Source organism: Fukomys damarensis, unplaced genomic scaffold (genome assembly GCF_012274545.1).
Source record: "Fukomys damarensis isolate Sample0158 unplaced genomic scaffold, DMR_v1.0_HiC HiC_scaffold_32, whole genome shotgun sequence".
Classification (NCBI taxonomy): domain Eukaryota; kingdom Metazoa; phylum Chordata; class Mammalia; order Rodentia; family Bathyergidae; genus Fukomys; species Fukomys damarensis.
In genome coordinates, this window is record NW_022900944.1 from 8,208,411 (window position 1) to 8,226,644 (window position 18,234).

Here is an 18,234-nt window from a genome sequence, read left to right on the forward strand (position 1 = left end):
ACCAGGGATTGAACTTGGGACCTTGTGCTTGCGAGGCAGGCAGTGGAACCACTGAGCTAATCCCTGGCCCCATACTACTTCTTTACAAGCCTTCACTAGGAATACTTCTTTGAGTATTATAACTGGCACACAGAACTGACCAAAAGCAAAGAGATTAACAGTGGATTATGTTTTTACGTCTTTGAGGGAATTTACTGTGCTCCTCCCTAGAGCCACAACAAATCAACCAACCAACCAACCAACCACCACCACTATCATGAAAATATATCAGCCTAGACTAAACAACCTTTTGCTGTTCAAGGCTTAAAACAATCCTGCGTCACTAAGCTTTCATGAACAGTAGGCAAGTTGCATGGGTTAAGGAAGAAGTGCTCCCTCTACTCCTGAGATTTTTGGAGAGTGCAGGCAGTAGGCAGAGAGAAAATGAATAGTGCAGTTCCCAGCATACTACAGAATCTAGGCCTAATAAAAGAATCCACACTACTTCCTGTGGATGTATTTTTTCTGTACTGTAGTGTGAATGGGATTGTTTAGTGCAATCACACTGTATTGTTTGGATATGGGGGAAGTGTGTGTGTGTGTGTGTGTGTATGTGTGCGCATGTGTGTGTGCGTGTGTGTGTACAATGTCTTTCTAGTCCACAGATTCTTAGGTCAAGAGGAACAATGTCTACACCAGATAGAGCCCTTTTAGGCATAGGACCCAGAAGTGTGGAGCATGAGCCAGTTGTAATGCTGTTTGGTTCTTTGGATATTGATCTTTGCGGGGGGTGGCACATGTGGTTTTTTACATAAGAGAAATGGAAAAATGCATTTGGAGAAAGAAGAGTGGGATGTAGCAACAACAATGCTGTGTCTTTAACAACTTCCATGTCATTTCCTCTTCCTAGGCACACTGGAAAATGACAATTCCCAGTCTCCCATAAATGTTACTGACTTCTGAAATGTATGTATATGTGCTGCCAAAGCGAGCACAGCTTCTGAAATATATGTAAAAGGGACAAGGATCATCTCTGTGTCCAGGCAGTGCCTCTGAACTTTGTGTGGCTTTGCTCGATTCTCCACTAGGGGCCATTTTAGGTGCCATGTTCTTAGATGACATAGTTAAAAGGTAGAGGCATTCTGTGACCTGAATCACTGCTTAGATCTTGCTCCCTGGAATCCCAGCTCACCTGCATCAGGCTATGAGAAGACTGAGCAACAAAACTAGTTTTGAGCATGGCCAGTGATACTATGGAAATGCTTGTCGTAGGAGTCAGCATTAAAAACTATTCCCAGACTTTGGTCATAGATGGAGAATAGGGCAAATAAGGGGAAACTGGAACAAAGAGATTAGTAAGCTCATTTGGGTTAGTGAAAAAGCAGAGCATTCTGTTTGCCAAACAGGACAGTAAACCCAACCATAGATCTGAGTTGAGAAAAACGTATCCGCTACACATGCTATTTTCATGTAGCTGTCTTTATATATGCCTGGTTTCTTGCTCCCCTCAGTCCCTCAAAGTAAGAGGCAGGCTTTGCAATCTTGTGTCCCCAGCACCTGGCACAAGATAGATGTGAAGAAATGTCCAAAGTGAGTTGAAGCTTTCATGTGCTTATCAGAGCAGGGAGGATGGGCAAGAGGAGATGATTGTGGCCCAGGAAGGGTCAGGGGTGATGTATCTAAATTTACTCAGGAAGCAGGGTACTGAATACTCATGAGTTTAGACTGGATACATGCTGGATTGTCCAGCAGAGACACTTGTTTTCCCCGGTACCTTGTGCTTGTAAGGCAGGTGCTGTGCCACTGATCTAAATCCCCGGCCCCCTAGAAACTCTTAATTAGAGTTCTTTCCATTTTCTACCTTAGAATTATTGCTCTTTTCAGAGCCTGTAAACAGGATAAGTGCAAAAACAAGTTAAATGAGCAAAATTATTAAGATTAAGAGATCAGGCAGATATATCCAGATATGCTATTAAATTTCATACTGTTATTTTAAGTGATTTAACCTTGTATTGTTTTTTCAATATAATATATGTTATACAATATTATAGAAAGAAGAAAGACACTACCTAGTAATTGTTATCAATTTTAAAGAGGTCTCAGGAACTCTTCAAACACATTCCTGGTGACTTGAAAGCCAAAATAAATATGCTCATAATTAGAAAATTTAGACATAGATACAATTCTGATAATATATAAACAAAGTATTTTATTATTTAATCTCATAGCGTTAAGCACTGAAGGTAGAGCTTTGCAAAGCTATTTCCCAAGATAGTAGAAAAGGCAAAAGAGAAAACAGAATTCTATCACCTAGCAGCTACAGGTGATATGACAAAATGCACAGTATCTTACTTTCATAAAATATGGAGCACTTTTATGTAAAAAGAGAAACAGATATTTACAAATGCAAACCCGTGGGATGGTAAAAGCAGTTGGGAAAGTATATCAAGAAAAGCTCAAAGGTAAATCAGAGAAAGATACAAATGCACAAATCCAAATAATCCTAAATTCCAGATAATATACATTGTTACTCAACTATTTCCAAAGGAAAAATGAAGTAAAAATGAAGTAAATTTGACTAGATACTTAGAAGAGCAAGATTTCATTACCACAATATACATATATTATCCCTTACCACTTTCACATAGAATAAGAGAAATATTCCTTCATTTTCAGGCATTTATGAATATTCACTATCCACCTGATATCATTAAAATATTAACATAAATGAAAAGGGGAAAAAGAGAGAGAAAATGCCACCACCCTAATAATGAGTTCTATTATTAAGATATTTCACACATCAAAAGAGGCTTTTAGTAAACAGAACTAATACACTCAAAACTATTGTGAAGCAAAAAAAAAAATTGTGACAAAACTTCAATGTCATATAACCCATCATATCATATATAAATAATTTAAAATATATGTATATGGAGGAGAATCTGGTAGACATTAAGATAAAAAGAAGGCCTGGATCCTGACATTACGGCTGAACCATCAGAGACGCCACCATCATCTACACTTGCCTTGGGGAGCCTGAAGAAATACCCTCTGCAGCGCACGTCACTGGACCATGGCTACACTGCAACCATTGGTGCTCGCCTCCAGGGTGCCTAAGAATGTGCCCCCCTGCCTCCCCATCCTCAGATCCTGGCCGTTCCAATCAGAAGTTCCATCACCAGTGGCACATGCTTCCACCGGGCCTGAGAACCTAACCTTCCACACCTATCTGCATCTGCTTTTGTGAAACCTGTTGTCATGCACTCATGGCAGCCCATGTCCACAGTAAAGTTGAACCACTACCTCTGCAAACAGTGTAGATTACTGAGGTACTCACAGACAGCAGACATCGTTGATGTTCATTACAGAAATCCCTCACAGACTATCTGCACCCACTCAGAATCAAAGGCAAAGCACTCACTCAAATGATACCCTGAGCCATCTAAATGAAAAAGTCTTTCCCTATGAAAGCTACTATACAAAATTGGAAGAAGCATTTGCTATACCAAATGTGCAGACATCAATTTAGGACAAACGAAGAATGAAAATGGAAAGACACAAATCTTCAAAGGAACATAATGCTTCTCCAAAAAACAGCCCCAGTAAAGGAAATCTATGAAATCCCCAAAAATAAATTAAAAAGTGATTCTAAAGAGACTTAGTGAGATGCAAGATAGAAGAGGTAGATAATTTAACAAAATGATGAAAACAATTCATGATATGAACTAGAAAATCATCAAAAAGATAGAAAACATTAAAAGAGCCAAACAAATCTTGGAGCTAAAGAATTCAATGAAATAAAATACTTTTGAGAGCTTCAGCAATAGTCTAGATCAAACAGGAGAAATAATTTCTGACTTGAAGACAGGTTAAAAAAATGCAAAACATAAAGACTAGAAAAGAAATTAAGAAATTCTGAGAATTAGAGAACACACAAAATAAACAAAAGGTCCTTTCCAAGAAGTATTATAGTTAGTGTCCAAAACTAAGACAGAATTCTAAAAATATCCAGAAAAACATCAAGCGCCACCTAAGAGAAGACTACCATTTGAATAATAGTAGAGTTCTCAGCAGAAACCTTACAGGACAAAGAAAATGGAATAAAATGCTCAAAGTCCCCCAAACAAAAAGCTTTCAAACAAGAATAAAGAATACTGTATCTAGCAAAGCTAGAATTAAAAGAGAAACAAAATCTTTGCCAGACAAGCTGAAAGTGAGGGAATTCATGGGGGCCAGGGATATAGCTCTTTGGCACTGCGCCTGCCTGGCAAGTGCAAGGTCTTGAGTTTGATCCCAGATACCACACACACACACACACACACACACACACACACACACACGACAGAAATTGAGGGAATTTATTTCACCACTAGACTGGCCTTACAAGGAAGAAAATGAAAGTACCATATCTGGTAGAAAAAGGAGGGTGTCTAAACAAATGAAATAAGGCCAGGGATTTAGCTCAGCGGTTCGGTGGCCTGCCTTGCAAGCGCAAGGACCTGAGTTTGATCCCTGGTACCAAAAAAAAAAAAAAAAAAAAAACAAAAAAAAAAAAAAAAAAAAAAAACCAAACAAACAACAACAAAAAAAAACCCCAAAACAAATGAAATAAAATGAATGCAAATGAATAAAAATTGCTGGTAAAAGACACATAAATGAAAAAAAGGAAAGAATCAAACCTTATCATGAAAGAAAACCACCAACCACAGAAATAAAACAACAGAGGCAGAAAGGCACAAAGAATATACAAAACAATAAGAAGGCAATTATGGTATTGACATAAAAAAGAGACAAATGGAACTGAACAGAGAACCCAGGAAGTAATTTACATACTGATATCTGACAAAGGCCCCAAGAACATACAGTGGACACAGAACCATCTCTTCAATAAATGGTGCTGGTGAAACTGGGTATCTGCATGTAGAAGAAAAAAATCTAGACCCTTATGTCTCTTCATATTTACAATTAACTCAAAATCAATCAAAGACTCAAATTTAATACTGAAAACTACACAACTACTGGAAGAAAGCAAGGGAAAATACTTTGATACACTGGCCTAGGCAAAGTTTTTTAAAAAAATATGACTATAAACTACAGGCAAAAACCGACAAACTAAAAGTCTTCTGAACAGAAAAGGAAATAATGAACACTCAAGACACACAATGAAAGAGACTATTTGTACAAAGTTTTCATCTGACATGAGATAATGATATCTAGAATATAAGAAGAGTTTAAAACACTCAACAAGAAAAAAAAAACAAAACTCCAAACCAACAAAAACCCCTAAGAAAATAAAACAAACTCCCACACGACAAAAAATCCAACCAGAAAACAAGTAATCTGAAACACATTTCTCAAAAGACACACACAGCCAACTATTGTATGAAAAGATACTTAACACCATTAATCTCATGAAAAGACAAACAAAACCACAATGAGTCATCATTTTAGCTGTTATAATAGCTATTATCAAAAAATTTAAAAATAAGTCTGATGGGGATGTAAAGAGACTCTCATACAATTGCTGATAAAAATGTAAATTAGTATAGTCACTGTAGAAAACACTATGCAATTTCTCAAAAAACTAAAAATATCTAGCTAGTGGATATAGTGTATCTAAAGGAAATGAAATAATTAAAGAAACAGCTACACTTGCATATGTATTGTAACACTATTCATAACAGCTAAAATATGCAATCAACCACTGTGGCCATCATCAGATGAAGGGGTAAAATTCAGTGCACACACACACACACACACAAATATTATTCATCCCTAAAATGACATTATTTTGCCATTTGTGATAATATAGATGGAACTAGAGAACATGTTGTTAGTGAAATAAGCAAGGTACAGAAAGATAAATATTACACATGCTCACTCATTTGTGGAAGCTAAAAAGCTGATCATATAGAATAGAGTAAAACAGTGGTCTCTGGAGAAGAAAGGGGTTCAAGATAGAGTTAAAATGGCTACCAAAACACTGTTTGATAGAATGAACTACTTCTAGTGTTCTGTAGAGTACAGTAGGGTAATTATAATGTATAATAATTTATTACATATTTCAAGATAAGCAGAAGAGTTCAAAGGTTTCCAACACATGGATATGATAAATGCCTGAAGAAAAAGAAATGCTAATTACTGGGCTGAGAATGTAGCTAAATAGAGTGCAGGCTTTCCATGTAGGAAGCCTTGTGTTGCATCTTCAGCCTAGAAACAAATACTAATTGTTCTGTTGTGATTATTACACTGTGTGTACATTATATAAATATATTATGCTTTATAAATATGTGCAGATATTATATGTCAATTAAATAAAAAATTTAAAAGCTCACTTTTCTTTAAATATAGAACAATGCATTTTGTCCTGGAAGTATGATACCTACTTCTTTTTCAAGAATGTCACACTCAAAAGCAGTGGTTTCTGTCTTGGAAAAAAGGAAGAAAACAGTCTACCATATGAATAACAGATACAGTGAAGAAAGAAATTATTGAATAAATATTGAAGATCGAATAGATGGGAAATTAGGATATAATAGAGAATCAGCAAAAGTAAAAACTGGTTCTTTGAAAAGATTAACAGACAAATTTCTTGCAAGCCTAATCAAGAACTAAAAAGAGAAGGCCTCGAAGCATATACTGGAAATGAAGAGTTTATACTTACAAATAGCACACAGATTTTGAAAATAAGAGCAAAGAAAAAAAAAAGAAAATAAGAGCAAACATTCAAATATTTTATTCTTGGCTTAATTAGTTTAAATAGACAATTCTCTAGAAAATATAATCTATCCAAACAAATTCAGAATAAGAATATGAATATATCTCTAACCATTAAATGAAGTGAATCACTAGTTAAAAATAGCTTACCAAAACAAATATAAAGTAAAACAAAAATTAAAAACATTAGACCAACAAATCCGATATCACACCCAGGCAGTTTTATATGTTGTGTCAAATAAGCTCTTAAAACTATTTAACAGATAAGAAAAGAGGAACTCTACTTATTCCATTTTATTACAATACCATAAACTTTATACCAAAAGTTTAGAAAAAATAAAACATTTATAAGCATAGATACAAAGATACTAAATATATACTAAAAACTAAATAAAATACTAGGTGCTCCAAATTTTAGGGCATATAAAATATGTATCAAGTCCAGGCTCAGAACAAGCTTATTCCTATAGTACATTATTGGTCCAAGGTTTAAAAATCCATCAATAAAACTACTCACAATAAAAATGTAAGTAAGAAAAAAAAATACAGTTATCTTAACAGATGCAGAAGAAAATATTTGCTAAAATTTATCAAGACAAAAACTCCCAACAAACTAAAAAATATAAAGGAATCTCCTAAGCTTGCAATTAACATGTACCAAATAGCTTTAGCAAATGTCAAACCTAACAGTAAGTAAATGGGTAAAGAAAAACACACTGACATTAAGTTTGTTCATATGAAATAAAAGAAGCAATTGAGTCATTTGTTTATTTTTAAGTATTACAAGTACACTACGTGCTTGGTAGAGCTGGAGTGGGGAGAGGAAAAGAATGGCAAAGGGGGAGAGATGGGGAGGAACAGAAAAGGAGGAGGAGAGAGAAAAACCATGATCATACTAAAAGTCAAATGGAGAAAATTCTCCTTAAAACAAGGAAGTAAGTCAAGGAAACACACAGAAACTACTTTTACCTAACCCTCTGTTGGAAGTACTATGAACAAAATAGGATTAATAAATAAATAAATGAAAGAAATTAAATGATGAAGAGCTTGAAAAAGAATAATCAATGTTCTTTATTCCCAGATAACATGAATGCATGGGAAGTCAAAAAGAACTGATGAACAAAACACCAGAACTACAGAATGAGAATTTGGCAAGGCTTCTAAATATAAGATCAATAGTAAAAATCAGTTTCAGGATGGAAAATAGGGACACAGTCTGAAAAATGTATTCCATGAAAAATATCTATAAAATGTGAGCTGCTCAGGCCATTAAGAAATTAACATGTGCATTAAATCAAAAGACATTAAAAGGGACTTCAAATTATACAGAAGTCACAGATTAGACATCAATTCTCATGCAATTAAACTCTAGATTACACTGAATGTAAAGTCTAAGTAAAATTTCTCATGAAACGTGACAATATTTAACTGCAAAATACAAGGATTATGAATGCCAAGATAATTTCCAAGAAAGAAAACAAAGTTGAGGGGACCAGTCCCAGTAGAAATCACTAATTAAGACATGGTGGAAATGATGCAAAGTAGACAAATAGACCATGCAACAAAAATACAGTGTAGAAACAGACATAAGAAAAACTGAAGATGTAACAGAAAAGATATTTCAAAAAATAAGAAGATGAGGGGCCAGGGATTTGGCTCAGTGGTTTTGCTGCCTGCTTCACAAGCGCAGGGGCCTGAATTTGATCCCCAGTACCAGTAAAAAAACAAACAAACAAACAAACAAATAAAAAAAAAAACCCTACTAAAAATTGTGCTGAGTTTATTGATTTTCATGTAAAAATTTGATTCCTACTTTTGCTTTACAAAGAATTCAATTTCAAATGGATTAAGCAAATATATATGGGAAGCAAAATATAAAACCTTTGGAAAACAATAAAAAAACTTTCTTAATGACATTGAGATCAGTGATGATTTCTTAAACAAGATAGAGAAAAGTACAAAATTGAAGTTGGTTAATTTTGACTACATTAAAAAGCTTTTATACATTAAAAGGTATTATATTCAATATGAAAATAAAACACAAAAATTAAAAGAAGTATATTTGGAACATCCATATCTGGAAACAGCTAACAAGCCAACTTCTACAAATCAAGAAAAAGGCCAATGACTCTGCAGTAAAACTGACAGTGACAGCAGAGTGGTGTTCATATTAATGGCCAGGGATATGACCGAGGGATAGTAAACATACGAAACCATAAACACATGGAGAGCTGCCCACTTGTCCTAATCAGGATAGACAACACTGTGATGAAGTCAGAAATCAATCTAGACATCTTGGTGGTTTCACAAACAGAGGCTTATTTCTTAAGCAGAAAGAGGTCTAACGCATGTTGGAGGGATCCTTTCAGAGGTCACTAAAGAATCATGCTCCACTGTCTAGCTGCTGTACAGTAAAGAAGGGGTAGAGAGTCATACACAAGCTTTTAATTCTCAGCTCCTGAAAGGACATTTGTCGCCTCTGCTTATAGCCAGTTGGCTGTAAATAGCTGGCCCCATCTCACAGTACAGGGGTAGGAGACACATGGATATTCAGTTACTAATGAATGTGCTGGCCACAACTGGAAACAGAATAATCCAACCTATTAAGGCAAGATGCATCTCACCCCTGTTAAACTGGGGGGGATAAACAGTAGCAACAGAAACTCTTATACTATCAAGGATTGGTGAAGATGTGAAAAATACAAATAGTTATCATGTAGATTGTTTCAACATCCTTTGAGAGTATTCTTAATGTCTGGACAAGTTAGAGGCAGTACGTGCTTATGACTCGATACTTCCACATAGAAGAAGAAGGGTCGTGTTTGTAGTGGCAATGGAGATGACATAAATATTAGAGAGAATCTAAGTACTCAGAAAATACTAGAATATATTATACTAGAATATAGAACGACTATATTCTTACTGAAAGTGACAGTGACTAATGACAAAGCATACAGAACAGAAAAACAAGAAATTAAATAGGCTTATGTCTTGGTCATAATACAGATTCACTGCAGACTGAGGGGGTTGTGTTCCCAAATCACTCATCTGTGCCCTGTTGTCTGCTGCTGTGCACTAAGGAAGGGCTGGGGAGTGGAGCACAGAAGGAAGTCACAAAATGCAATGTACTGTATACTGTTTTTATATAAAGTGTTAGAACTTGCAAAACTATAATAAGTACTATAGACAGATATATAGGTATTAGCCAGTAACATGGTTAGAAATGATACACATCAATTTCAAAGTGGTACTACTTGGAGGAAAGATAGATGCTATATTAGGCAGGTTAGTCCTAAAATTACACATATCCTTTAATTCTGCTATAGGTAATAAAGTCTAAGAAAATAATATTCTTTTTCATTTATTCATACATGGTATAGTGGATTTTAATATGGATGTTAAGTTGAACTTGTCCCAAATATTCAAAATGGCTAAAGATGATATAATATACAAAATGTCATGATTGTTAGATGAGACCACATGCATTGAACAGTATAGTGCCTGGCGCTTTATCCATGTTCTGGATCATCCTCAGCACTACTATGACTACTGACACTTTTACTGAGAGAGGAAACATGCAAACTAAGTTGATGTATTAAACAAAGAGTAGCAAAACATTAACTGGAATAAAGGAGAATACTAATTAGGATGTACACATTAATAAATGCAACATAAAGTAAATACATGTCTATCTATTAATGACTTTAAAACAATTTGGAAACTTGACAATTATCTATTAATTTGTATGTTGAAAATTAAGTTAAAATTAGTTGCCACTAAATTTTCTCACAAACCTATATTATTTTGAATTTCAAGTTTACTGTTCTAAGAAGCACATTTTTAAAAACACTTATGAAAACACACTGCAACAGTTAATCTCATTATTGAAGAAAATCTTAAATAATTCATGGTCTTTGAGAACAATAATACCCTTTGAAAAGAAAATAATTTGGTAGTTCTTCTATCCCATAACTGTTAACATGACAACAGCATCATCTTTATCACACATTTTATGGTTAGCAGCTCTGCTTATTAAGGGAAACATCTTTAAAAGTACTAGGACAATTCAATGACTAACCCAAATTATTATGTACTTGAAATTTAATGTTCATCAGTGTTTTTAATCCACTGATAAAAATCAGGAAGGAAATAAATCATCATTTATTATCTACCTTTATCCTAGCACTGAATGAATCTGATATATAGCATTATACCATCACCTGACCTTGAGTGCTCTCCTGAGGTCAAGAACGTAGAAACTGAAGCAGGAAGTCCAGTGTATACCCAAAGAGAAGCGTGAAAGAAGACCATTTTTCCCCCCTCTGTGTACTGCAAACTTTTCTGGTTTATATTTTGAAAAAAACAAACAACAAAACGAGTTGTGCAGCTCATTGAGAGTCCTAGCACATGTGGGGTACACTCTGTCATCTCTGCTGGTCATGATTTTAGTAGGTTTCAGTAGCTGTGTCTTTCTATAGGCTCCATCTCTTTATTAAAGTCTATTTTATGTCATCTTCTGTGTCATCTATACCAATTATTTGTTTGCACATGTGGTCTCCACAGTCCCGAGTATGAAAACTTACAGGAGAACGTATGTCCTTGAGCTTGAAGGGGTGGGGACCATTACTCATCCAGGAAGTGTCATGGCACAGTGTGAAGGAGGTATCATTTTTTCATCTTGGACTCAAATCAAGAGGTGGCTCTCTTACTTAAGGAAGAGAAATACAATCTTTCTCATTGCCCAAGAGCAGAGACAACAGTTGGCAGAGGGAACACACATGGGGGTAGATGATGTAGCCCAGAGAGGCATCTCTAGAGCTAATGGACATAGGCCATTTTTGGATTTTTATATCTCTGGCCCATGCAGCCATCGGAAATACTTAGCTGCCCAAGGCAAATATATCTGGGACTAGAGATGTCTGACACAGACAGCAATAGAGGCCAAAGAGAGCAACATTAACACCAAGGATACACAACATTCTCAGGGCTTACTAAACCACCCTAGAAAGAATATACCACCCACAGTTTCAAGGTGTTTTCAGTTTCAGCTTTCCCAGATTATCTAGAAGAAAAACATCTTATAAAATCTTGGTGAGAGTGTTCTTGCCTTCATAATCTCTTGTAGTTCACATGCTCTGACTCATTTCTGGGATTTCCAATTACAAAGATTATAATCACCCCTCAACTAAGCAGAGATTAGTTTGCTTATGTAAACTTAAGCTGGCTCATGTAAGGTCATAAAGAAGCCAGCGTCACAAACCAAGACTTAACTAATACGTTCATTTCTCGACTCAATTACACAGGACATAAGCCGTATATCGAGATAGAAGGAAGGCTAATAAGCACACATTAATTATTGATTCTGTATATACCTAAAATATTACAAATTGGATGAACTTCACGACTATATTAGGAGCTCTTCAAACAATTTTTACAAACAGTACAAAAATATCTTTCATTTTGGAAGTGACTTCGCTAGGGTCTGATCCCCTCGAAATAATTATAGCAATATAAATGGAATTAGAAAGGAAATGTCATCTAAAAATGTTCCTGAAGCCATATATCATTTTTGATGTGCCTGTTTGATGCGTATGTTTTGGACACTGAATTTTAAGGTATTAACTGTGTAATAAACAGAAAACTTTTACTATACACATGAATTATTTTAATGTACATTTCCACATGCAAATATTTTAGTGAAAAAGATACAAAAGTTAGTTTAAATCTGGAAAGAAAGCATAATAGATAATTGAAGTAATTTTCCAAAAATAAAAGTGTATTTAAAATTTACAAAGAATAGTTTTCTTTTTAAATTTAACAATGCATTCTTGCCATAATAAAATCTGCCTTTGCAAATAAATTCATAATTGTTTTTGTAGCAATCTGTGATTAAAATATAAAAACATAATTTTTAAATAAAATCTTGCTTACAGCAGACTAAGAAGGTTTAGAGAACATTTTGTCTTAGAACTGAGGGAAAGTAGGGTAGCTTTATAATTGTCAAAGTGATCAGTTAGAAATGTTATATATACCTAGTTAAGAACACATTCTACTTAAAAGGAAAGGTAAAGATCAGAAACATAAGGGTCTACAAAGTTAATATAGTCACTTTTCTCAGTGGAAAATGATCAAATTCTCATGACATATTTTAGGATAAAATATTTCTTTTCACTGGCAAAACACATGTGCATTTTGGATTTTTTTTTGTAACATAAGAAACAAAATTTTACATATTGAATTTTATTATATTACACCTATAATAGTTATTTTTCTTTGTCAAGTTTAAGTACTTTTTATTAATGATGTCTTACTTTTATTATTATGAAAACTCAATAATCATTTCTATTTTGAAAAAGAAAAATTATAATTGGTCATTTTACTTTAGCCCAGTAAGAGAAAATGCATCTCACAAATTTCTATCATGCTTAAAAGTACCCTGGACAAGGCTGGGAATTTAGCTCAGTGGTGCCGTGCCTGTCTTAAAAGTATAAGGTCCTGAGTTCAGTCCCTAGTACCAAAACAAACAAAGAAAAAAAGAAGTGCCCTATGCAAGATCTCTACACTTGACTGTATTCTGTATTGAAGGCTGGAAACAACTCTGAGCAGAAGAAAACCACCCACTAAAAAATTAAATTGTTTATTAAGTAACAGGAGTGTTCTAAGAAGTTTGGAAGGCATATACACCTTGAATAAATGTATTAAAATGAAACCTGCACTTACATTACCCTAAAAACATTCCCAAAGGCTGAAAGAAGGGCAATCAACAGAATATGGAGATGGAAGAGGATAAAGAGCCACACTAAAAGCTTCACACAACAGCCAAAGAAAATTTACCTTGGATTTTGGGGATGGTATTGGCATCTCTCTTTCTAAGCCTTTTGTTAAAAGGATGGGTAGAGAGTTCTTATGAAACTCCTCTTCCTATGAAAGAAGCATAAAAGCACCATTAGAGATTAAAGAATAGAAGGTATACAAGGCATTGCTGGATTGAGTTGTTCACAACAGAAGTTGGTGAGATTACACTTGGGAGTCAAAACTTTTCCTCTCCCATTTGTCACATAAAACAGTAAAGTAAGATAAGATGGTACTGGGGCAGGTGTGAAACATTCAGGATCTATACATTCAGAGATGATCACTGAAGTCTTATGTACACTGACATATCACTTTGTCACACAAACATGTACTACACACACTTATCATCTCTCCTTTTGAGAAATGAAGAGTTAATTCTTCAAGCTATCAAACAAAAGTTGCCAACTTTCCCAAAATATTTCACATACTGGTTTTGACTCCTTAGAGACCTTATCTTAAACAAATTCCTTCAGACAATTTAGCAAACCACTATGGAACAGTGACAGTGAATCATACTAATACCCGGAAAAACATTGTCTGGGTATCTGTTCCAAAATTACTAAACTTCTAAGCTCTTGATTCACATCAAAACAATGTTTACAAAAGTAGTGGCAGAAACTACAAGGAGGCAGCTTAGAATAGATAAGTTTATTTTTACATGATAAACACAATAATCTAGTTTTATTTTTCTCTCTTTTCATTTTTTTTTCTCTTCATTGAGTTTATTGGTACATTTTAGGTATAGAGTACAGTTACATTCATTATTGGGATCTTGTACCTTTGCATGATGGATCTTGGTTCTCATTTTTCCCCTTGTCCCTGCCCTCCCTTCACCTCCTCCTCCCCTCCCGATTTACTAACACTTTATTTCCATTTTTTCATTTTCTCATATTTTTTTCTTTTCCCTTATTCCCTTTCCCCTACCCTTCCCACTTTCCCTACACCTTTAGCCCTTTTCTTCCTATTTCACATGGTCAATTATCTCATTAAGATCTTGTGTACTATTATAGTTTTTCACACCAGAGAAGCTATTTGGTATTTTCACATGTGTGACTTATTTATTTCACTTAGGAGTATATCCTCAATATGTACCTATTTTCCTATGAATGACTCTAATTTCTCATTCTTTATGGCTGAGTAGTATTCCATTTTATAGAAAAACCACATCTTCTTTATCCAGTCTCCAACTGATGGGCAAATGGGCTATTTCCAAGTTTTAGCTATTACAAACTGTGCTGCTATAAACGTAGGTGCGCATATATCACTGTGATATGATTCTTTTATTCCTTTTGGAAAGATACCCAGCAGAGGTATGGCTGGATCAAATGGAACCTATAGTACCAGCTCTTTGAGGTATCTCCATATATTAAAACAGAAACATTAAACTTGCTGAAAGATAAGTTAGGCAGAACTCTTGAAGACACTGGCACAGGAAAAACACTTTGAACAAATCCTCAGTAGCATGGGAACTAGCAGAAAGAATCAACAACTGGGATCTCGTCTTATCTAAAAGCTTCTGCACTGCAAAAGAAACCATCAACAGAACTAAGAGACAACCTACAATGTGGGGGAAAAAGTTTTACCAGCTGCTTTTCAGACAAAGGACTGCTATCTAGAATATATAAAGAATTCAAAACAATTAGCCCCCCCAAATATAAAGACCCAATTCAAAAATGGGCATCTGAAATGAACAGACATTTCTCAGACAAAGAAGTAAAAGCAGCAAGTAAATATATGAAAAAATGCTCCACATCACTGGTCATTCGAGAGATGCAGATGAAAACAACACTGAGATTCCACCTCACCCCAGAAAGAATGGCTGCTATCAAGAAATCAACCAATAACAAATGCTGGTGGGTTGTGGGGAGAAAGGAACACTTCTCCATTGTTGGTGGGAGTGCAGACTGGTGCAACCACTATGGAAATCTAGTTTTATTTTTCCATAATGTAGAGCAAGTGGTTATTCACCATTAACTTGGAGAAGTTTTCCATAGATAACTATATTCTGTCTTCAAATCAGGAAAGGAAGATGAAAAGAGTATTACAGACAACAATCATGTCAAGGAGAAAGTAAGTAAAATTTTTTTTCACTTGCTCCAAAACCTCCATCTCTGCATCCCACCTGTGATCCTACTGAGCCTAAACTCCAATACTCTCAATAACAGCCTTAAAAAAAAAAAAACAATCCAAGTACTTTAGGGTTAATTCATTATACTCTTTCCAACACTATTTTAGTTTATATACATTATAATATTACTAAAATTAACTGGCATTATATTCATTTATTTCTGAAGTTAACAACATATTATTAGGATAAAATGTCCCTAAAGAAAATAACAATACTACTTGCTACAAATAAATATTTCATCATATGACATATCAGGCACTGTGCTAAAAGTTTTGCATTCCTAATACTACCTCCCGAAAGCCTCATGAGGTAGGTTGGATTGTCATCTCCCTCCCTGGCTTTTAAGGGTAACAGTGAAATCTTGGAAAGCTATATAAAATTGCCTATTATCACAAAGGCCTCAATGTTCATTCTGGCTAAACTTTATTTAAGGCCCAAGTTCTTATTACCTTTGCATTCTATTTTTTATCTCCAATACACTTGACATCTAAAACCACTCAAGTGTGAAGCTGTGATATTCTAAAGTCAATAGTTTTTTTTTTCAAAGTCAACAAGTCTACCTGCCTAATTTTAGAGATAAGGGACGTGGAGATGAAACGCCAAGATCACGTTGAGATAATGGAGCCGTAACCCGCGCCTGGACCACAGGGTTGTACACAGCACCTGTTCTCGGGTTTGTGCTCGGGAACGACATTCCCAGACTTGGGGATCAGGAGCCTCTTCTTGGCTTTGGGATGCTGCCACATTCTCAGCTGCTTGGGGTTGACACACAGCCCTATTCGAGGACCCAAGGGCACATTTCTGAGATCTTCCAATAAGTGTACCTTCTGGTCCTACCGTTTCCCACCAGCTACAACGCCCACTGGTATAAATTGCTTACTGGAAATAGTGAACGAACCCATTCTCACTCCTGACTCACTGTGAGGATAAGTGATATCTAGCATGACATTTAGGCAAGCCAAGTGGTTAATTGTATAAGCTATTGCACAATCTGACTACAGATGGGTAAAATAATTACACCTAATCCCTGCACTCCCCTTTTAAACTACTGGTATGTAAATGCCGGAACGTGATACAAAGAAACCACGATGAATACCAAAGGAAGTTAACAGGAATGTATAACTTTTGTTTACGATGGTCTCAGTATTCACAAATGCCTATAATTCTTTCTTCTTTGAGAACAAACTACAAGTGATAGTATTTCTTTTTTGCTGTTGTTTTCTTTTTTTGGTACAGGGGATCGAAGTCAGGACCTTGCACTTGCAAAGCGGGCGGTGGTACCGCTGAGCTAAATCCCCGGCCCAACAGTATTTCTTCATTAATTCTCTTTTCCCTCTTTCTCCCTGTGAATTGAGGAGGACAAGGAAGGCTAAGAAACTTTTGTCCTGTAAAACTATGAAAGCATTTTCTCTAAGAATTTATCTGAAAAAATTACCTTCATGCATTGATTATTTTGTATTATATTATTTAACATTCAGACAGTAGAGGAAAGTATTGTAGAAGGAACACAGCCAGGATTTAGGAGATCTGGCTTTCTACCCTGCTTCTCTAACTAACCACCTGTAGGACCCGAGCAAGGATTTTAACCTCCTGGGCCTCCCTCAGCTCAAAGAGCAGTAAAATAAAAGGATTCTATTACACAAACTCTCATACTCCTGTCTAGTTTCAACTTTCAAGATTTTATTGTTTTTCTAAGAAGAAACAATATTTCTTGACAAAGAAGCAAGGCACCATCTACTTAGAATTGAACTCCCAATTTCTTACCAGAATGGCACTAAACAGTGGCCTACTCCTATTCAGGGAGACACAAACCAGGGGGTTCCAGAGCCACAGGACACAGGGGACATCTTCCTGAAAGGCCAGTGGTACTTAGATTTCTGGAGCAAAATGAAATAATTCAACTAGCACTTTAAGCAAATAACTAGCAATAACCATGCAATCTTTTAGAACATATTATAAAGTATGAAGCACTTTTAAGATAAAATATTTTTTAAAAACCATACTTTTAAAAAAGGTCATTTATACTCCAGGGACCAAGAGAATGTGAAACTTATGTTCACAGAAAAACTCACTCAAAAATGCTCATAAATGCATTATTTATAATAGCCTTAAAATGGCAACAATACAAATGTTCATCACCGAAGAATGGATAGACAAAACATGGGACAGCCACACAGTGGAAGTGTATTCAGCTACATACAAATGAGGTACTGATAAATGCTATGACATGACTTTGAAGACATTACACTAAGGGAAAGAAGCCAGACACAGAAAGGATACATATGGTGTGATCCCTTATGTGAAACGTCCACATTAGGCAAATATGTAGTGTGGGAAAGCAGATTAGTGGCTGTCATGGGTCAGAAGGAAGGGAGAATGAAGAGTGACTTCTAATGGGTCTGACCCGTTTCTTCTAATGAGTTTCCTTTGGGTGATAAAAATGCTCTGGGGTTAGGTCATGTTGACAGCTGCACAACTTTGTTCACACACTAAAAATGAATACACTTTCAAGGGTAAATTTTATGGCATGTGAATTATATCTAAGTGTTATACAAAGC

At 35.3% G+C, this 18,234-nt stretch overlaps 1 protein-coding gene and 1 long non-coding RNA gene across 6 annotated transcripts in view; one reads left to right on the top strand and one right to left on the bottom strand.

The window, feature by feature from the left end:
- LOC104852716 overlaps nucleotides 1–11,058 on the top strand; it is a 43,763-nt gene extending 32,705 nt beyond the window's left edge. Inside the window, exons 6-7 of one of the 2 annotated variants that reach the window (XR_004514966.1) lie at nucleotides 890–945; nucleotides 10,880–11,058. This is a non-coding gene — a long non-coding RNA (uncharacterized LOC104852716). Of the gene's footprint in view, nucleotides 1–889; nucleotides 1,045–10,879 lie in introns of those variants that run through there. The other variant, XR_004514965.1, reaches the window with a different exon arrangement.
- The window catches only part of Fam13a (family with sequence similarity 13 member A), a 312,174-nt gene that overhangs the window by 133,598 nt on the left and 160,342 nt on the right, over nucleotides 1–18,234 (bottom strand). For 3 of the 4 annotated variants that reach the window (XM_010610490.3, XM_010610489.3, XM_010610491.3), the window contains exon 6: nucleotides 13,531–13,617. The exons of the other annotated variant lie outside the window; for it this stretch is intronic. In XM_010610490.3, coding sequence (XP_010608792.1) covers nucleotides 13,531–13,617 — 87 coding nt within the window. The remainder of the gene's footprint in view (nucleotides 1–13,530; nucleotides 13,618–18,234) is intronic. 4 annotated transcript variants of the gene reach the window in all.